General features: G+C 40.0%; 1 protein-coding gene across 6 annotated transcripts in view; it reads right to left on the bottom strand.

The window, feature by feature from the left end:
* Positions 1 to 286: 286 nt before the first annotated feature.
* Positions 287 to 17540, bottom strand: part of MARCHF1 (membrane associated ring-CH-type finger 1) — a 635011-nt gene continuing 617757 nt past the window's right edge. For 3 of the 6 annotated variants that reach the window (XM_019650580.1, XM_019650585.1, XM_019650584.1), the window contains one exon: positions 287 to 850. In XM_019650580.1, coding sequence (XP_019506125.1) covers positions 665 to 850 — 186 coding nt within the window. In that variant the 3' untranslated portion in view covers positions 287 to 664. The remainder of the gene's footprint in view (positions 851 to 17540) is intronic. The other 3 variants (XM_019650581.1, XM_019650582.1, XM_019650583.1) reach the window with 1 other exon arrangement.

Genomic DNA, 17540 nt, shown 5'->3' with positions numbered 1-17540 from the left:
ATAAAGGCAGTTTATTTGCACAATATCAAAATACATGAGGTAGGGACTGCTTTACTGAATCCATTTTCTTTTCTTCCTTGACACAATTTCACTACATTTTCCAACTTTCTTAACCCGAAGAACCAGAAACATCAGCAAATCTATATGGTGTTAGAGCAAACAACTACCACCAGGTGGCGCCAAGCCCAAACTGTTGAGAATATCAATAATCCCACACCATCCTTTACGCTCAAACCTAGCACGTTTAAAATTTTAAACCATAGTGTTAATCCACTCTATCAAATTATAGTATTAATAAGCTATAACATTCTCTACTACAGTATCATATTCATGTTTTAAAAGAAGCTAAATGACTGGGCAAATTAAATAAAATGAAAAAACCTTCCATTTTGACAACCGTTTGCCTTTTGCCATCTGGAAAAACCTGATCCTTATCCAGCTCCTGAAAAGCCTGGAGTGGTGGATGACATTTTAAATATTTCTCCCTACTAAGATTCACGTGGCCTTGATAAATCTCACATCCCTGCTTGACCATTTATGGTCAGAATATTAGTCACTAGCATAATTTGGAGAAGACTCGATTGCCAGCCCTGGTTGTTGCTAGTGCACCATCCATGAAGGTCTAAAGCGGGGAAATGGCTTCCCTGCCATGTCCTGGGTATCATCACGGCATCCAAGAGGGGAACAAAGAAGCGCCCTTACCGTTGTCGTTGCCTTGCTTGATTTCCTCCGCCGTCCGATCTATTAACACATACAAGGACCAAACCACGCAGGTGATCGCGATGACGTGGAACGTGACGGAGCAGAATATTTTCCTCCTTTCGCTCGTGGTCATCTGTAGCTTCTCCCACTGCAATCATAAGTGAATCACACAACACTGAATTTCTAAGTAGGAAACTTTGTTCCCATTTACACCCCAGACATGGATCACGAATGGAGGGAAAGCATTAAGGATTTGCAATTTCAGATGACACTATACTATTCAAACAAGTCTTCACATTTAGAAAGACATGAAATCATAACCTGTTGAGTTATATGTAACTTAAATATATATTACAGTGAAAACAAAAATATGTTCCTATTTCCCAATGAATTAAATCAAGTCCTTTCTGTTTTGCTAGCCTGTAGTTTCCTTGTCTGTGACATGGATGGGACAGTTTTAATACTGCACAATTTTTAGGAAATATTTCCTTTCAGGTTTCTGCATATCACTTCTTTGTGGTGCTAGGTTACAAGCAGTAATAAGTAATCTCTTGGTGGATTAATACATAACCTGATATAGTGTTGCGATCATGAATGTATAACGCTTACAAAGTATTTGAATGGCTGGATGATATTGGTTCACAACTCTTCTGGGAAACACATTTTATCATCTGGGCAATGGGAGAAAGTCAGCTGAGACCCCTCAGTGCAGTCCGGATTTGCTGCGGCCCCTACTATCATACATTGTCCCTTAGTCACACTCCTCAGAAGGTTGAGGGCTGCTCCCTCAGTCTGGGACAGGAAGAGGGCCACAATTTGTATATTGGGTTGTCGGAAAAGTCATGATGCATGTTTGCAACAGATGGCACNAACGGTATGTGGAATGAAGTGGGCGGGCATCGGGAGGCCACTATGGCACGGGGCAAGCACTATGGGCAGTCTATCTGAAGTGTACCTGGCGTATATGACCACTTGGAGGCATATTTTTCAGCGCCAAAAAATCGTCTTATACACCGGCAAATACGGTACCTTTTTTAGTAAGATACATTGTGCAAGTGAACTGCAAAAGTTCTGGGGTTTACAAAATTGGTAAAGTTTCTAGAGGACCCGTTGGTCTGGGGCAGTGGTTCTTTAAAAATGTGCCCCAGAAGCATTGACTTGGGTCTTGATAGAGTTAATTAATTAAACAAGGAGGTTGTTGGATTCAGGTGTCTCTAATACCAGAGTTGCCTATGTAATCAAACCCAAACCTAAGCCTGTAAATGTCTACAGGTTCAGCAATCCAAACCTAAGGATAATCAGTCATAGCCAATTAGGTTTCAGGCTGTATCCAATTACATAATTCCCTTGCTTTGCTACTGCCCTTTCTCTACGTAAGCCTTTCTTCTGACTCCTGTGGGTGGAGCACTCCTAACCACTTCCGGTTTTGCACTGATTCCAATTGATTATTTCTCAAATAAACTCTTAAATTTTTTAAAATATGCCTTACTTTATTTTTTAACATTAGAAATGCAATTATTTTGGGCCCCACATCAGACTTACTGAATCAGACGCTCTGGGGGCAGGGCCCTGCAACCTGCGTTTTAATTAGACCTCAGGTAATTCTGATGCAAGCTAAATTCTGAGCACCGCCTGCCTAATGACTGATGCTTGGCAGAGTTGTATGATGACCTCAATGGAGTCTATATTAGAAGAAGTATTTGTCACTCCCTGACATAAACTAATCACGTAATCCAGCGAAGGAAAATCAATAAACCAGTTTGATTATCTGGCTGTGATGTAAATATTTCAGGTTGAGTGAAAAATCACAAAATCGGTGAATTTGTTTGAAATAAAATCGTTTAGAGTTAGCTCATTCATCACTAAACAGTTGCATTTTTTAAATTCCACTTTTTCAAATTAGTGTGTAGGCGCATGAAAGCCTATTAGAATCTAATTTTATTAGTTATAATTTCAAGTACTTTGGGAGAGAACCAAACGACAGACTCTTAACATTTATGAGGAGGAGCTCTTGAGCCCTTCATGAATCCCCGAGTTCACAAATATGCCTGTGGTAAATAAAAGTTTCCTCTTAAAAATGGATTAAGGAACGCTGGAAGAAAAATGTGACCTCTTCAGGCTTAGAGTGACATTTACTACAAGCCTGATAAGAGTTATGAAACAAGAAAGCCAGGTTGGCAGGTAGTTCACTGATTAGTTAAGGTGCTCACCATCAGACACAAGTCAGAAGGTGTACGTGATGCAAACTTGTCTGTCAACAGAATTACACAGAACCATGTACATGAGCCTCCTAACTTTCTCACTGGTAGCCCAAACCTCAAATGTTAGATCCGTAAACACTCTGTGAGACTGCTGTTATCTCCTGGGAAAATCTTCATTCCGGACAAGAGCAAATGGTCTTGCTCTGCAGCAGGAGTTAGGACCTACATCTAAATAAGCCACACATGAACAGGGAGGACTGGACCGTTGGCCCAGGTGAACCTCAGAGTCTCAAACTGAAAGGCAAATAAAGGATTAACAACGACCATCTGGGAAAGTGTGAGCACGTGCTGATTTGAGGTGGGGGAAGTGGTCATTGATACCCAGGCTACGGTGAGGAGAACACTGCAAACTGGCGGTCTTACTGAAAAATGGTTTCTAAATTTTCCCACAAAAAAGGAGGAATATCCGGGAACCTGAAATCAATGGCTACCTCTTGCTACCACACAGCTTGTCTCCTTTATCACACAGGGCTACTGAGCAATGGGCATTACCTGAACATGGAGGAGAATAATAATAAAAATTACTCAATTTTGGAAGTCCTTTGTAATTAAAAGTAGTTTCCAGCCTTGGCTAACAGAATCTTCCGGGGACCTAGTCACGGATATATACACTCAGGCCTTGTGGAATCCATAAGCTGTGCAGTTCACAGTGTATTCTGTCTGATCTAAGATGCAGTTGTTAACAAGGACGGCTCTGGGTTCAAATTCTGACTCTGCCCCTAAGTACTGTGTGCCCTCGGGTGAGTTACTTTAGTTCTCTGTACTTCCGTTCCCTTATCTGTAAAACATGGTGATAAGAATAGTACCTACTTTATGGGGTCAAGTTTAAGTGAGTTAATATATATAAGTGCAGAACAGTATCAGGCACTTATAAAGAATTCAATAAATGATTATCATAACCGGGAACTTACCGTACCACATCCAATTAGACTTTGGTTGTGTTTACCTGCATGGGGATAACATCTCTGAAGGACAGACAAAGGATGAGTTGAGATTTATTCATGCAGAACTAAGGCAGCCAAAGCCCCCAATCTCCATCTACTTTCCAAGTATAAATAGGTTTTTCTGAATAATGAGTCTCACAGTAGGGAAATAGAGACTGTTTTTGTTAACTATTTGAACAAAGAAGGGTAAGTGGATGAGTGACTGTGCATATACTAGGTAGATTCATTTAAAAGACTGCACAATTATAGCTTCTTTTCTGTTAGAATTGGAAAAAAGAAAATAGCACAGGTTACAATCTATACCCTAGTAAGTTCTCATTCTTTTTGTCTGGAAATTTAATTCAAAATGTTATGTTAAGATGTCCCAAAGAAATACTGTTCTGGTTGACAGTTTTCACAAAAGGTTAAAGGGACTCAAACATCCCAAATCAACTGAAAGCTTTAGTGTGAGTGTGTGGATTACAAATATGTCTTCCGTGAGTAACGTAGCACATGAAAGGTGGCCTGATAGGGAAGGTCTAGAGATGTGCCCCAGGCACCTTTATTTATCTTGGTGACTGCAAATTCCAAGAAGCTACCTGAGGGTGGGTAAGTGAAAGAAATGGCTCCTTACCCTCAAAGGTAATTAACTTGGATTCTAGACATAATGAGTCAGTGTTTGCTTTTCAAAAAAAAAAAAAAAATTGAGGCCAACTGATGTAATAGTACTTTACTGAGAAAACTCACATTACTTGACTGTATTTATGATAATACTTGGAAAAGCCCAGTTGAGTAGAAAAGTAGAGGTGTTAAAACAGGGCAAATTCAACTTAAAACCAAAATCCAAGCATTATTGAAATACCATTTTAAAGCTTTAGGGAAAGGTGCACTTATTTAAAGCAATTGTAGTAAAACTATACTGCATTGATATGCTTGTCATATTAGTTTACAATGGGAGAAATACGTTACTTAAGAACAGTGGCTCAGCGCTGATGTAGCGATAGATATCAATAACCAGATGAGAAACTGTCCAAATGTAAAGACACCAGTGGAGTCAGAGGCCACGAGAACGTAGAGGATGTTGCAAAGAGCCACAGGGAGCAGGGAGAGCTGGGGCAGAGGTAGGGGGTGCGGGGTGGCGGGGAGGACAGAAGCAGATGTGACAGGTCCATCAGGTGAGAAGCCACATGCTCAGAGGGGCACTGGAGTGAAGTAACCGGGGGTCAGGCCCATCTGGATTAGAGCCCAAGCAGGAAATCTCAACTGTCTTGACTTGGGGAAGATAACCCACCTCCTTAAGCTCTAGTTTCCTCATTGGTAGAATTGGGATAATGACACTCTCCCTTGTACAGGGTTGTGGTTAGAATTATATGAGATAATAGCCATAAATCGCACATAGCAAGCCCTCCAGGAAGCCAGGGGTCCCTAACTGGTTTACGAAAGCAATTCCTACACGCTTCACAGATGTTATATTAGGCCCAGAGTGGGCTTTATAAAATTATAATTATTTTTTAATTCCTTGAAATGTAACAAACTCAGTTTGTCTTAGTCCCCACATCACTCTCGTTGGCTTACAGCCTGCCCACTTTACTCATTTATGCTACCTGCTGGGCGCCTGCAGGCAAGTGAATTTGCAAACCTTGAGGTATTAGCATTGGTAAACAGCATTTTTCAGAGAAACAGAAACCCAAATGTGCAAGACAGACATGTGCAAGAAAGCTTTCTGGATCTTGAAAAGAGCTGTGGATCTTAAAAGCCAACATGAAGAGGTGGCAGAAGGCCACCTGGTACTAAAAGATGCCAAGATGCCCAGAAAGGAGCGATTAGGAAGATCTAAGTTATCGTATCGATGTGCTGGAAACTATTGTGTGAGAATATCAATCTTACAGATCTAAATACTCTAAAAATATGTGGCCGGTGTTAGGTCCCTGAATGTTAGAGACCTTGACTTAATGTTAGGTCTCTGAATGTTAGGTCTCAGAGATCTTGACTTACAGACAGAGCCACGTCTGCAAGAAAACAACAAAATGTCTGTTGGCCTGCACCTGCAAACAGAACCCAGCTTGTGATAACAGAAAATGCCCCCAAACAGCTACTGGCTTGCAGGCAGCCAGCATTTTCTGTTCAAACAATGCTACCCTGTCATCACCACCCCTCTATAATCCTCCTCACCCTCTCCCCTGGGCTGTAGACATCTTTGCTCAGCCTGATAGACTCTCTCTTAATAAAATAGACTTTCTTAAATTTTATTAACTTGTCTGACCATGTGTGTTCCTTTACTGGATGACCTATCAGCGAGTAAATTCAAAGTTACTAAAATATCTATAAAAACAGATGAGTTCTATTATATTCAGCCAACCTTATGAGGATTAAAATTTTCTTTCTCTATAAAATGTATGTATATTACATATTAAATGTATATCTAAACATATGCGAGTCTGATGTCATATTAAACAATTTCTTTATAAACTTTTTCCTGATCCCCCATTGTTTTCTTTCAAGGCGTTTATGAGAGATGGGATTTTCTAAAACTTTTAAGTATTTATAATGTAGGAAAAAAAGCTGAGTAAAGTTGTCCACTAGAGGGCGCAATGGTATCACATATGAAGATGATTTGACGGGGAAGAAAGGAATGCAATGAACAAATGCTTATTTTACAGGTCTATCTAGAAGGGAGATATGCTATGTGGTATTTAGGCACATGTGCATTGAAATTTCTATGGTAACAGTTAAAGTGGCAAATTCCTAGGCTCTGTTCAGATCCACATTGAGGGCGGGGCCTAGGAATCTGCATTCCTAATGAGTACTCCATGTCATTTTTATGTATGCTGAAGTTTGAGAATTACTTCCCTGAGGAGAGAAAAAAATTAGGGAAATATTGTAGAAATAAGCTGTAATTTTTAATACTTTTTCACAAATGTGAAGATATTTCCATTTCCCTCCACCCCCCCCCAAAAAAACCCACCCACATCTGGGTTGATTGATATGTTGTCATGTAAGAACATAAATTACTTAAAGACTTAATCAGTACATGCATTTAGGTAAAGTTTCTTTGAACCAATATCAAACCAACACTTGGCTCTCTGTTCATTCTCTTGAAGGTTACATGAAAAATATGATCTCATACACTCTGGAAGAGATATCAGAATATTACTGCTTCAGGCACGTTGAACCAGAGAAAATCTATGGTGCTGTCCATGGAATACTTAATTATGGACTGTGACTTCATAAAGAAAACAAAAAGAATAATTGGATAACATTTCATAAGGTGGCATGTTCCCTCGTCTCTCTCTATAGATTGAAGTCCTTGCCTAGGACTCTTGGGGATCACCACTGCCATCTGGGATGCTCCTAACTGAAGCCCGTTTCTCAGGTCTATCTCTGCTGTGTGTGCTTCTTCAGTCAATCTCCACCGTCCACGTGGGGTCTGTGCAAGCCAGTTGTCAGTCTCTGTGCCTAACATGATGACGGCCTTGCAATTTGGGAGAATGTGCCCACACGCTAAGCAGAATCCTAGAGACGGGGAACGTTAGAAGATATTTTAAAAGACCCCATTTTACAGAAGACGTTGCCGCCCAGGAAACTGAATTGATCTGCCCAGGGTAATACAGCATGTTATTAGCAGATTTTTTTTTTCTAGCTAAGAATTTTGTTCTAAAACTGAAGACTTTTTAAAATTTTTTTTTTAAATTGGGGAGTTTGGGGAGGGGAACAGTGTTGGGGAATTGGAGAGGGCCAAGTTGTTGTTCTTCAGTCTTCGTTGTGGAGGGTGCCAGTCGCCATCCAGCTTCCGGTCGGCAGCTCGTGGCCTCTAGGCTCAAGGTGCTGTGTTACAATCTTAGTTGTGGTGGGCGTAGCCACCATCCCATGCGGGAGTCGAACCAACAGCCTTGTTGTTAAGAGTGCACGCCCTAACCACTGAGCCATCCGGGTAACAGCTCAGCTCAAAGTACTGAGTCCAGTCTTAGTTGGGGGTGGGCCTAACCTACCATCAAACAGGCAGTCTTGTTGTTACACCAGCTGAGCCATCCTGTCACCTGTTGGCAGCTCAGGGGCAGCTCAGCTCAGGCACAGCGTCACTGGCCCATGTGGGAATCAAACTGGCGGCCCTCTTACTCAGAGCTCGTGCTCTTAAGCTAACTCTTAACCAACTGAGCTGCTCGGCCGCCTGAAGACATTTTTAAAGAGCAGAGTTCTTCAGTGTTTCTAGGGGTATACAAATTCCATTAATTGTATGTAATGTGCTGTGTTTTTTCTTTTTCTGAGAAGATGTCCATAATTTCATTGGATTCTCAAAGAGGTCTGAGATATTTTCCAGGTTAAAATCCCTTGCTTTAAACTGCTTTCCCTTGAATTGATTGAATAGTAATATATCAACTTCTTACAAAATAAGGAAGCACTGGGCCAGGGTAGTGCCGGAGGTCCATATAATGTCCACAGGCTGGAAATGAAACTTGTGGTTCAGGGACTTGACATTGTTAAACAAAAATTTTAACTTCCATAGCTGGAAGTATTTTTTTTTTTCCCTCCAAAAGGACTTATTAGGCCATTGCTAGCAAAAGAAAAGAGTACTGGTCTTGAAGCATGGAGTCTACACCACCAGCAGCATGGCTAGCTAGAAAAGACAACATGTGCTTTGCCCTGGAGTTTTGCAAGCACTTTATACACCAAATAGGGGAGAAAGAGGCAAACCCTTCTGAAAGGGTGTACATTAGCTATAGACAAAGGAGATGGGAGAAGGTGAAGGGGGCTTGTATGGCGAGAAGTGTAGCAGAGTCCAAAAAGCTAATGTATCCCTAAGAAGCAGAGGCTCCTGGGATTCGACAGTGCCTAGCTACTCTCTCTTTTTAGATAATCTCTGAAATTGCCACCTGGAAGTTAATTGAATAATTCCAACCTACACTACGGAGTGTGAGCAGTCTTTTGTTGGTTTAGCACTAAAATAGTAAGCCAATAGTTTATTATTATTATTATTATTATTATTATTATTATTATTATTATTTTCAATTTAAAGCAGGTTTTCCCCAACTGCTCTTTTTTAAAAATATTTTTCTATTTTATTTTTATTATTAGTTTCAGGTGTACAAAACAATGCAATAGTTACCCTTTTCACCCCTCACAAAGTGACAGCTCCTCTCCCCCCACCCACTGCCCTCCCACCCCTGATATCATACTTATCTATTATAACTCCACTGACTCCATTTCCACACTATACTCCAAATCCCGTGACTATGTGTATATATAATTATAGTTGACATACAATATTATTCAACATCAGCTTCAGATATACAGTGCGGTGGTCAGGCCTCTGCACCATCTATGAAGTGGTCTCCCTAACATAACTCCAAATGGCCCCCTAAAAAATATTTACAACATTATTGATTATATTCCCCAGACTGTCTTTTCTATCCCTGAGGCCATATTGTAGTTACCAATTTATATTGTCTCGTCCCTTCCCCTTCTCCCTCATCCCCACCCCCTCCCACCTAGCAACCATTAGTTTTTCCTCTGTGTCTCTGAGACTATTTCTGTTTACATTTCTCATTTATTCAGTTTTTTAGATTCCACATATAAGTGAGATCATATGGTATTTGACTTTCTCTGACTGACTTATTTCACTTAGCATAATGTTCTCTAGTTCCATCCATATCGTTGCAAATGGTATGATTTCCTTCTTCTTTATAGCTGAGTAATACTCCATTGTGTAAATGTACCAGAGTTTCTTAATCCAGCCAATTGCTTATTATTTTCATTAACTCTTTTTTGTCTTCCTTCTACCCTCTGTCCTGCTGTAATGTAATTTAGGACATCCCAGAATTTTCTTCTTGTCAACGTATTTGGAAAACAAAAGATGGCCCTGCAACCATAACTGGCCAGGTTTCCTTGTTAACAGTACTCAGAATGGATTCCAAATCCCACGTGCTGATTCTCAGGCTGCTGGGTGGTGGGAGAAAATGTGTAACCCTCATGCATGTTTACGTGGGAATGTTCAACTGTGTTCCAATATTTTGCTGTATAAGAAAGACAACCGTGTCCCATCCTACCAGTCCCAAATCTAGTGTTCCTCCATTTGAGAAGTCATTGTTTTGAACCAAGAGATGCTTTCAGGTGGCTAAGGATCTCATTTAATTCAGTTCAGGGGACACCAGACCAAGTTTGTTCAGGGGACCTTGCCAAGGAGCCTGTTTTGTATAATGACCCCTTAGCTCTGTTTGATGTCTCTGTGGGATTTCTTAAGAGACAGGTGACATTCTACAACAGATTCCATATTTCTTCCTAGAGCTCAAGATTGAGAAGTGAATAGGAGAGGAATTCATATTCAAACGTTCTTATTTAGTAGTCTGTCATCTTTTCCCCTCATCTCTTCGGATATGTAATAAAAATGGGTTTGCCTTGCCTCTTTCTCTAGGTCCCTCATGCCCAGCTATTAAAACTCTGATAATAAACACCCTTCTCCACTGCAAATTCAGGGATCAGTTTCTCTAGCACCACGGGATTCCTGCAAAGGGATAGGAATCGAATATTATTAACCAATCTAACATTAGTCTAATAATTTGTTATGATAAGAACTAAGTTGTGAAGTTCCATCTCCCACTTTCAAAATGGAGGAAGGAGGTTTACTATTCCCACTGAAATTATCTCCCTTCTATCAAAGATCGTGAGCTGAGCTGAGCATGATAAAGGGGGAAGGAAGAGACGGTGAACTCTGGGTTATGTGAAAACTCACGGCGTTGTGTGGGATAGAGATTTGTCTGAGGAGGCTGGATGGACTGAATAGGAGCACGAGGTGGAAACGCAGGAGGTGAGGTGGGAAGGGCAGGCAGCACTGATGATGAAGAGCCTTGGTTATCACCTCAAAGGATGCAAGGACGGGGCACGGGATTGGCATGGACTAATTCATGTGCAGAGAGAAGGAGAAAAAGCCCTTCCTATATTTCCTTCATGGAGTTTTTTCAACAGAAATTTCTTCATGACTTGTTGGGGTAAAAAGCAAGAGCACCAGGGACATGAACGTGGGCTGGTCTCTTTGAGTGAGACAACTGGAAAAGTTTCTCTGTCATTCTGAGGAGATGGGGGACGGGGGCCAGGAGGGTCTGAGAGAGCTGGTGAGGAGGTGGAAGGCTCTGGCTTTGTGACTGGATTCCTGTCCTTCGGCTGAGCTCACCAAATGTGGGGCAAAACTCTCAGAGATCAGGTTACCTGAACAGAAGTGGGACAGCCTATACTGACAGAGTATGTGGGTGGAAACAGAGAAAATAAGGTGTAGGTACCTGCAGAAAGCAGGTGCCAGATGTACATTGTCCTAGACCATGGATTTGAAGTTTGGCCTGAATTTAAGAAATCTCCAAGGAATAATGCAGAAAGGACTTTGGTTAACAGGGTTTTAGAAAGGCCATTTTTGCAGCTGTATGGAGGATGAATTGGAGAAAGGGTGACGAAATAGTAGCCCCTGCTACTGGGTTCTCTTTCCAAGGGCGGGAAAGAACTGATGTCTTAAAAGTAGGTCTAATATTATTAAATGACTTCTACTTTGGAAAACCTTGATACTCTCACGGATAAACTCTCATAACTTCCTGTCTTCAGACTAAACACATATTTATAACTGCATCACATCGTTCTTACTCCCTTCACTCTTATCTAAGAAGACAAAACGTCCCTCTACAGTCTGAAATAATCATTCCCCATGACCCTTGACCCTGTGATTATATCTTTTTACTTATTTTTAACTTTTCTCTGTATATGTAGCCCCCTTTCCTTCAACATGAGCACCGGGTCGTATGTCTCTCCCGGCTTTTATTTCATGATTGTTTATTATGAACCACATGTTCATTCTAGAAAATTGATAAAATTCAGAAAAACAATAAAATCATGTATAATCTCATCTGCAACGTGCATCTTCAATCTTTTTTTTGTGTGCACATAACATATATTAGAATGTAAACATTCAGATCGTTTTAAAATGGAAATTTAATTCTTACATATCTTTCTTTCTTTGGAGCACCAGCAGAATGGAGATGGGAAGATGCGAGGAGTGATTAGGAAAGTATACGGGCAGATTCCTTCTGTGCTAAGAGGTCAGAGGATGGAGGAAGGAGGAAAAACTTACCCATGCTGGGAGCCTGGACGACAACGAGAATCATCTAGAAGCTTTTCTAGCAGGCAGAGGCCTCGCTGCTCAGGAGGAGCTTGGAGTATGTATCTAACAGAGGACCACTTTGAGAGATGTTGTTTGAAAGATGGGAGCGGTGCAGGGTCTGAGTTACTTCTCAAAGACCATCCATCCTTAGCTTTAATCCGCTGTTTGTCTGCACTTGTGTCCTAAGCCTGTCATTCCTCCTCTCAGTGGAGCCCAGGGGGACTGGAATTTACCTCTGTCCACCTGTTCACCCATCGGCTACCAAGCAGGAATGCTCCCCTCCGTCTTCTCTCAGAATCTGTCTGCATAACTGGTATGGCCACTCTCCCGTTTGCCACATCCCAGGATATTTACACATACAGGAAAGGGGCCAGCTTTGGATGTCTAATGGAGTGATAATGGAGGCGCCTTCTACCTTTTAATTAGTGGTGAGAAGCAAGAACTGAACAATTGTGAGATACCAGGCCCCGAACTGTTTTCCGTTTACATAATGTAAATACACAACTTTATTATGACATTTATACTGCATATATTTAAAGTGTAAAAGTTGATAAACTTTGATATATTCACCACCCATGAAACTCATGATCAAGCATCTGAACATATCTGTCACTCCCCAGGTTGCTCTTTCCTTTTGTAATGCCTCCCTCCCAGCCTTCCCTGCGCCTCTTCCCCTGGCAACCAGGGATATGCTTTCTGTCCCTGTACATTACTGTGCATTTTCTAGAATTTTATATAAATGGAATTGTAACAATACATGCTCTTTTTTGTCTGGCTTTCTTCACTCAGCATAATTATTTTGAGATTTACCCATTTCATACAGTGTATCAATATTCATTCCTTTTATTGTTCATAGTATTCTACTGTATTGTTATACCACAACTTGTTTATTTGGTCACCTGATGAACGTTTGGCCTGTTTCCAGCTGGGGGCTATTAAAAATAGAGGTCTTAGGAACTTTCATGTACAAGTCTTTCTATGAACATACATTTTCATTTCTGTTGGATAAATACCTAGGGGTGAAATGGCCAGATTAGTATGGTTGGCATATGTTTAATTATTCAAAAAAACTGCCAAACTGTTTTCCAAAGTCGTTATATCATTTTTTGTTTTCATCAGCAGTGTGTGAGGGTTCCAGTTCCTCCATATCGTTCCCAACTCTTGGTATGAACAGGCTGTCTAATTTTAGCCATTCAAATAGCTGTGCAATGGTATCACTGTGGTTTTAATTTGCATTTCTCTAATGACTAACGCTGCTGAACATCGTTTTTTGTTTTTATTTGCCACTTGTATATCTTCTTTGATGAAGTGTCTACTGAAATTTCTTGCCCATTTTAATGTATTGGGTTGTTTGTGTTCTTATTGTTGAGCTTTCAGAGTTCTTTATACATGTGGGATACTAGCCCTTTATCAGATATATGATTTGAAAATATTTTTTTTCCTAATATGTGGCTTGTTATTTCATTTTCTTAACAGTGACTTTTGAATAATAGACACATTTAATTTTGACAAAGTCTAATAAATCAATTTGTTCTTTTATGGATCTTGCTTTGTTGTCATATCTAAATATCTTTGCCTAACCTAAAGTCATAAAGGTTTTCTCCCATGTTTTCTTCTATAAGTGCTATTGTTTTAGGTTTTACATTTATAGGATACATTTTGAGTTATTTTTTGTATTTGGAGTGAGATATGGATTATCATATTTTTTTGCATTTATTAAAAAGACCATTCTTTCTCTACTGAATTGCTTTTGCATCTTCGTCAAAAAACTATTGGACTGTATATGTGTGGGTCTATTTATTTCTGGACTCTTGATTCTGGTCCATTTATCTATTTATAAGTCTTGACAACTATACTACATTGCCTTAATTCCTGTAGGTTTATTTGTAGCTTTGTTGTAGTCTTTAAATTAGGTAGTTTTATTCCTTCAACTTTGTCCTTCTTTTCAAAGTCGATTTGACTATTCTAGGCCCTTTGCATAAAAAACTGTGACCTTGGACAACTTATTTAACCTCTCTAGGTCCCATTCTGTGTTTTCTCACTTGTGACACTATAAGGACACCTATTTCACATTTCTTGGGAAGGTTAAATGAGGTTAGGTATATAACAAAGCACACAGCACAGTGTTTGGCACCAGTAAGCAACCAGTAAGTTCTGGCTGATTATTGTGGTCATTACATAATGCATCCTAGCATATCATCACTATAAATAAGGTACACCTCAACCAAATTTACTTAATGGTAACTCAAGAGGAAAATTTCCCCAGGACCTCAGTGACCTGATAACCTCTGTATTTGCTGAAACATTTATATCTGTATACTACATATTATTGAATTGATCACATTTTCCTCCTCGTTTTGACTGCTAAACAGTTTGGAAGCAAAGTACCCTTCACATACAAATAGTATACAAGACCTGTGGTACGCATCTTTCTCATGTTTGCCTTATGGTTTTATTCCACTCATTTTCTTTTACTACAACCTCCTTAAACCATTTACTGTATGTTTTGGTATGTATTTCTGTAAGCAGGCTCCAATCCATTGTGCTTGGTGATGGAATGCTAATAATTTTTGAAGGCAGTAACAAGAGAGGGCTGAGCTACGCAAGCTACAAGGCTTTGTAGACTGACTGACGTTTGAATGCCTGATCTGTCAACTCACAATAATGGAAATAAAATAATGTCAATTCTTCAACAGTGGGTATGATAATTTGTACTATTTTACATGAATAAAATTCTTTAGCTTATTGAAATACGAATGGCAGCCTAAAGGAGCTGAGGTATGTTTTATCTAATAAATGTGCAACGTGAAAATGCTCTGTGCCATTCAGGTCCATACAGAAACTTCATTTGAAGCCACGTATTTGTGTTCTCAAATCTTTGGGAATCACAAAATGAAACATGGCTGCCTTTTATGTAATCATATTTTTAACAGAAATGTAAAGGGCAGGAAGCCTTAAAAATAGTTAAAAAATTAACTATTGGGTTGTCGGGAAAGTCATGATGCATTTTTGCATTGAAAAACATACAAAAATATGTCATGACTTTCCCAACGACTCAATAGAAATCAGAGCAATAGTACTGGATGATTGACTAAGAATTACTTCCAGTCACTGTGTAAGGTAATATGATTAGGTCCAAAAATAAAGTCTTCAGATTTTCAAACCTCACTAAGAATATTAACCTACTCCACTTTTCCTGTTAATAGTAAGCTAGCAAAAAGAGTAAAACAATCCTTGCTCTCCTTTCATTGGGATTTTCCTTTAAACCAACCACTTGGGAGCCCAGACCTCTGGGTCTCAGGCCAGTCTCCGATTCAAGTGTGATAATGTCATAACTTCCCAGAGAATTGTGGAGTTACCCCAGTGACATGGAAAGAACTCTCAGAATGGGGCCTTGATTCTTAAAAAACATGAAAATATACAACAGGTGGGTGATGTTAACAAAAGCAAAATACTTTGCTTTTAAGTGATTTAATTTCACAAACCATGAAAAAGGTGTTGATTGCAATCAAATTACATAGAAATTAGTCAAAATATGCCAACATTGTTCCTACAGCTTCAAAAATGTAACTGCCTTTAGTAAACAACCTCACGTCTCCTAGAAATGCAGATATAGGACATAAATGCTATGGGATTATTTTAACTTTCATGCTTTAATATACCCTCAAGTCAAATTCTTTCACTGTAATGACATGACATCTTATAAAAAAGTAATAGCTTTGTGCATGCAGGGGGATGTCTTTGACCCCGCATATTATAAGAGATGATTGTGATTTAAGGTTTGCAACATTGGAAATGGTTTTCCAGAGCGGAGAAAACAGTGCTGTGTGTTGCCTTGACAACAAGGGTTAGTTGCATCAAGAAATCCATGGCAATGCAGGACCTTCCAGTATGTCAAGATTGCAAGCTATCTACCAAATTAGGTTAAAAGAAAACTAATCCCACTTGCAAGGCAGTGTTACTTGACCTATCAAATATTAGTTCTCGCTTTTTATCATGAACCTGTTGGAAAACAGATGAAAAATCTAGGTGGGCAAGACAGGAACACAGGAAGAAGACGACAAAAAGTGCAGGGTTTTATTCAAGACTCTGTCGCCCTCTCCTCTAAACCATCATGCCCCAAAAGGACGGCAGTAGTTCCTGCATATTCTTCAAAAGTCAGTTCTGCTAAGAAAAATTGAATCATGCCCAGATTCTGCTGATCTTCCCAGCAGCCTTCCGCAAAGCTTCTCTATGGGGAATATCACTTGCCCGTATTGCCTATTCTTAAATAATAAGTGTAATAAAGATTACCACAACAAAGCTAGCTATTAGCTGAATAGGAAACAAAACCCGCTAGCATATGTGCTCGCTAGGCCAATTATCCTGGCAGGGCAGAGGAGAGATCTATCTGTAGAGTATCATGCCTCTAAGACAAAACCTGTTATTCAAAAACTCATATTATTGAACATGTTTGTCTCCTCCCCTCAGCAAGCACCCCTTTGTGACAGTGTTCTTAGTACACAGTTTTGATGCCCTTCTTTAAAAAATCTCCATAAAGCAATTTTGCATAAGGAGCTTGGACTTTTCCATTCTTAAATGATTTTTTTTTTAAAAGGGAAACAGAGCTTTGCTTTTCTTCAGCTTAAACTACAGCATGTTTTGTTTTCAACATAGTCTCATGCTGTGATCCATCTGATATTATCAGAGATGGGCCCTGAGCAAAGGAGACATACTGAGTAGCTGGCCTGGCCTTGCGAACTTGGCATTTCCTGGCTTTAAGGTCATGGAAGGGAACTGGGACTGGAGGGACATGTATTAGGAACAGAGGAGCTGCCTCTGTAATAATAATGTTGAGAAGCACTAGCCCAAGCTCCTATGAGTTGAGATGGTGTAAATGGGTAGACAGTGGCAGCTGCAACATGTGCAAGGTCAAGGTAACCTAGCAGAGTGGGCCCTTGAGTATGAAGGCTAAAAACAAAGAAACTTTTTGTTCCAAGTGATATTTAGTTTCTTCCTCCTGGGTAATAGAGAAGTATAATAGATGGACCCATCATCCGCATTAAAGGCCGGTGTTACTCATGAAGCTTTGTGTCTATTAGAGGTGAAAACCATCACTCCACGCCTGTGAATAATTTAAAGGGTGCCAGCGGATAAATGGGAACACTGCTTTTTAGAAGCATCTTTAGAAGGGACAAGTGAACAGGCATGGCGTCAACAATGACTCACGGACTCTATAGCAGGTAGAAAAATAGGCCTATTATTTGGGAAGGATGCCAAAGTAGTCGTCACGGACAGCTTCTGATTCAACCCTGAACATCAGGGTTTCTCAATCAAGATCAAAACATAAGAGAATCTAAGCAGATGGAAAGCCACAATCGGTGCCGCTATCTCAGTCCCTTAACCTTATCAATTGACAAGCTAACCAACACACTTTCCATAAAACACTCTTATAGGACCAGAGGAAACAGGGATTTTATCTAAGAAGACAGAATTTATCTTTCTCCCACGATTTGGGTCTACTTAGTGTGACCACAC

The sequence above is a fragment of the Hipposideros armiger genome, unplaced genomic scaffold (assembly GCF_001890085.2).
Source record: "Hipposideros armiger isolate ML-2016 unplaced genomic scaffold, ASM189008v1 scaffold_142, whole genome shotgun sequence".
Classification (NCBI taxonomy): Eukaryota; Metazoa; Chordata; class Mammalia; order Chiroptera; family Hipposideridae; genus Hipposideros; species Hipposideros armiger.
The sequence above is the reverse complement of the archived record's forward strand: the minus strand, read 5'-3'. Positions and strand labels throughout refer to the sequence as shown.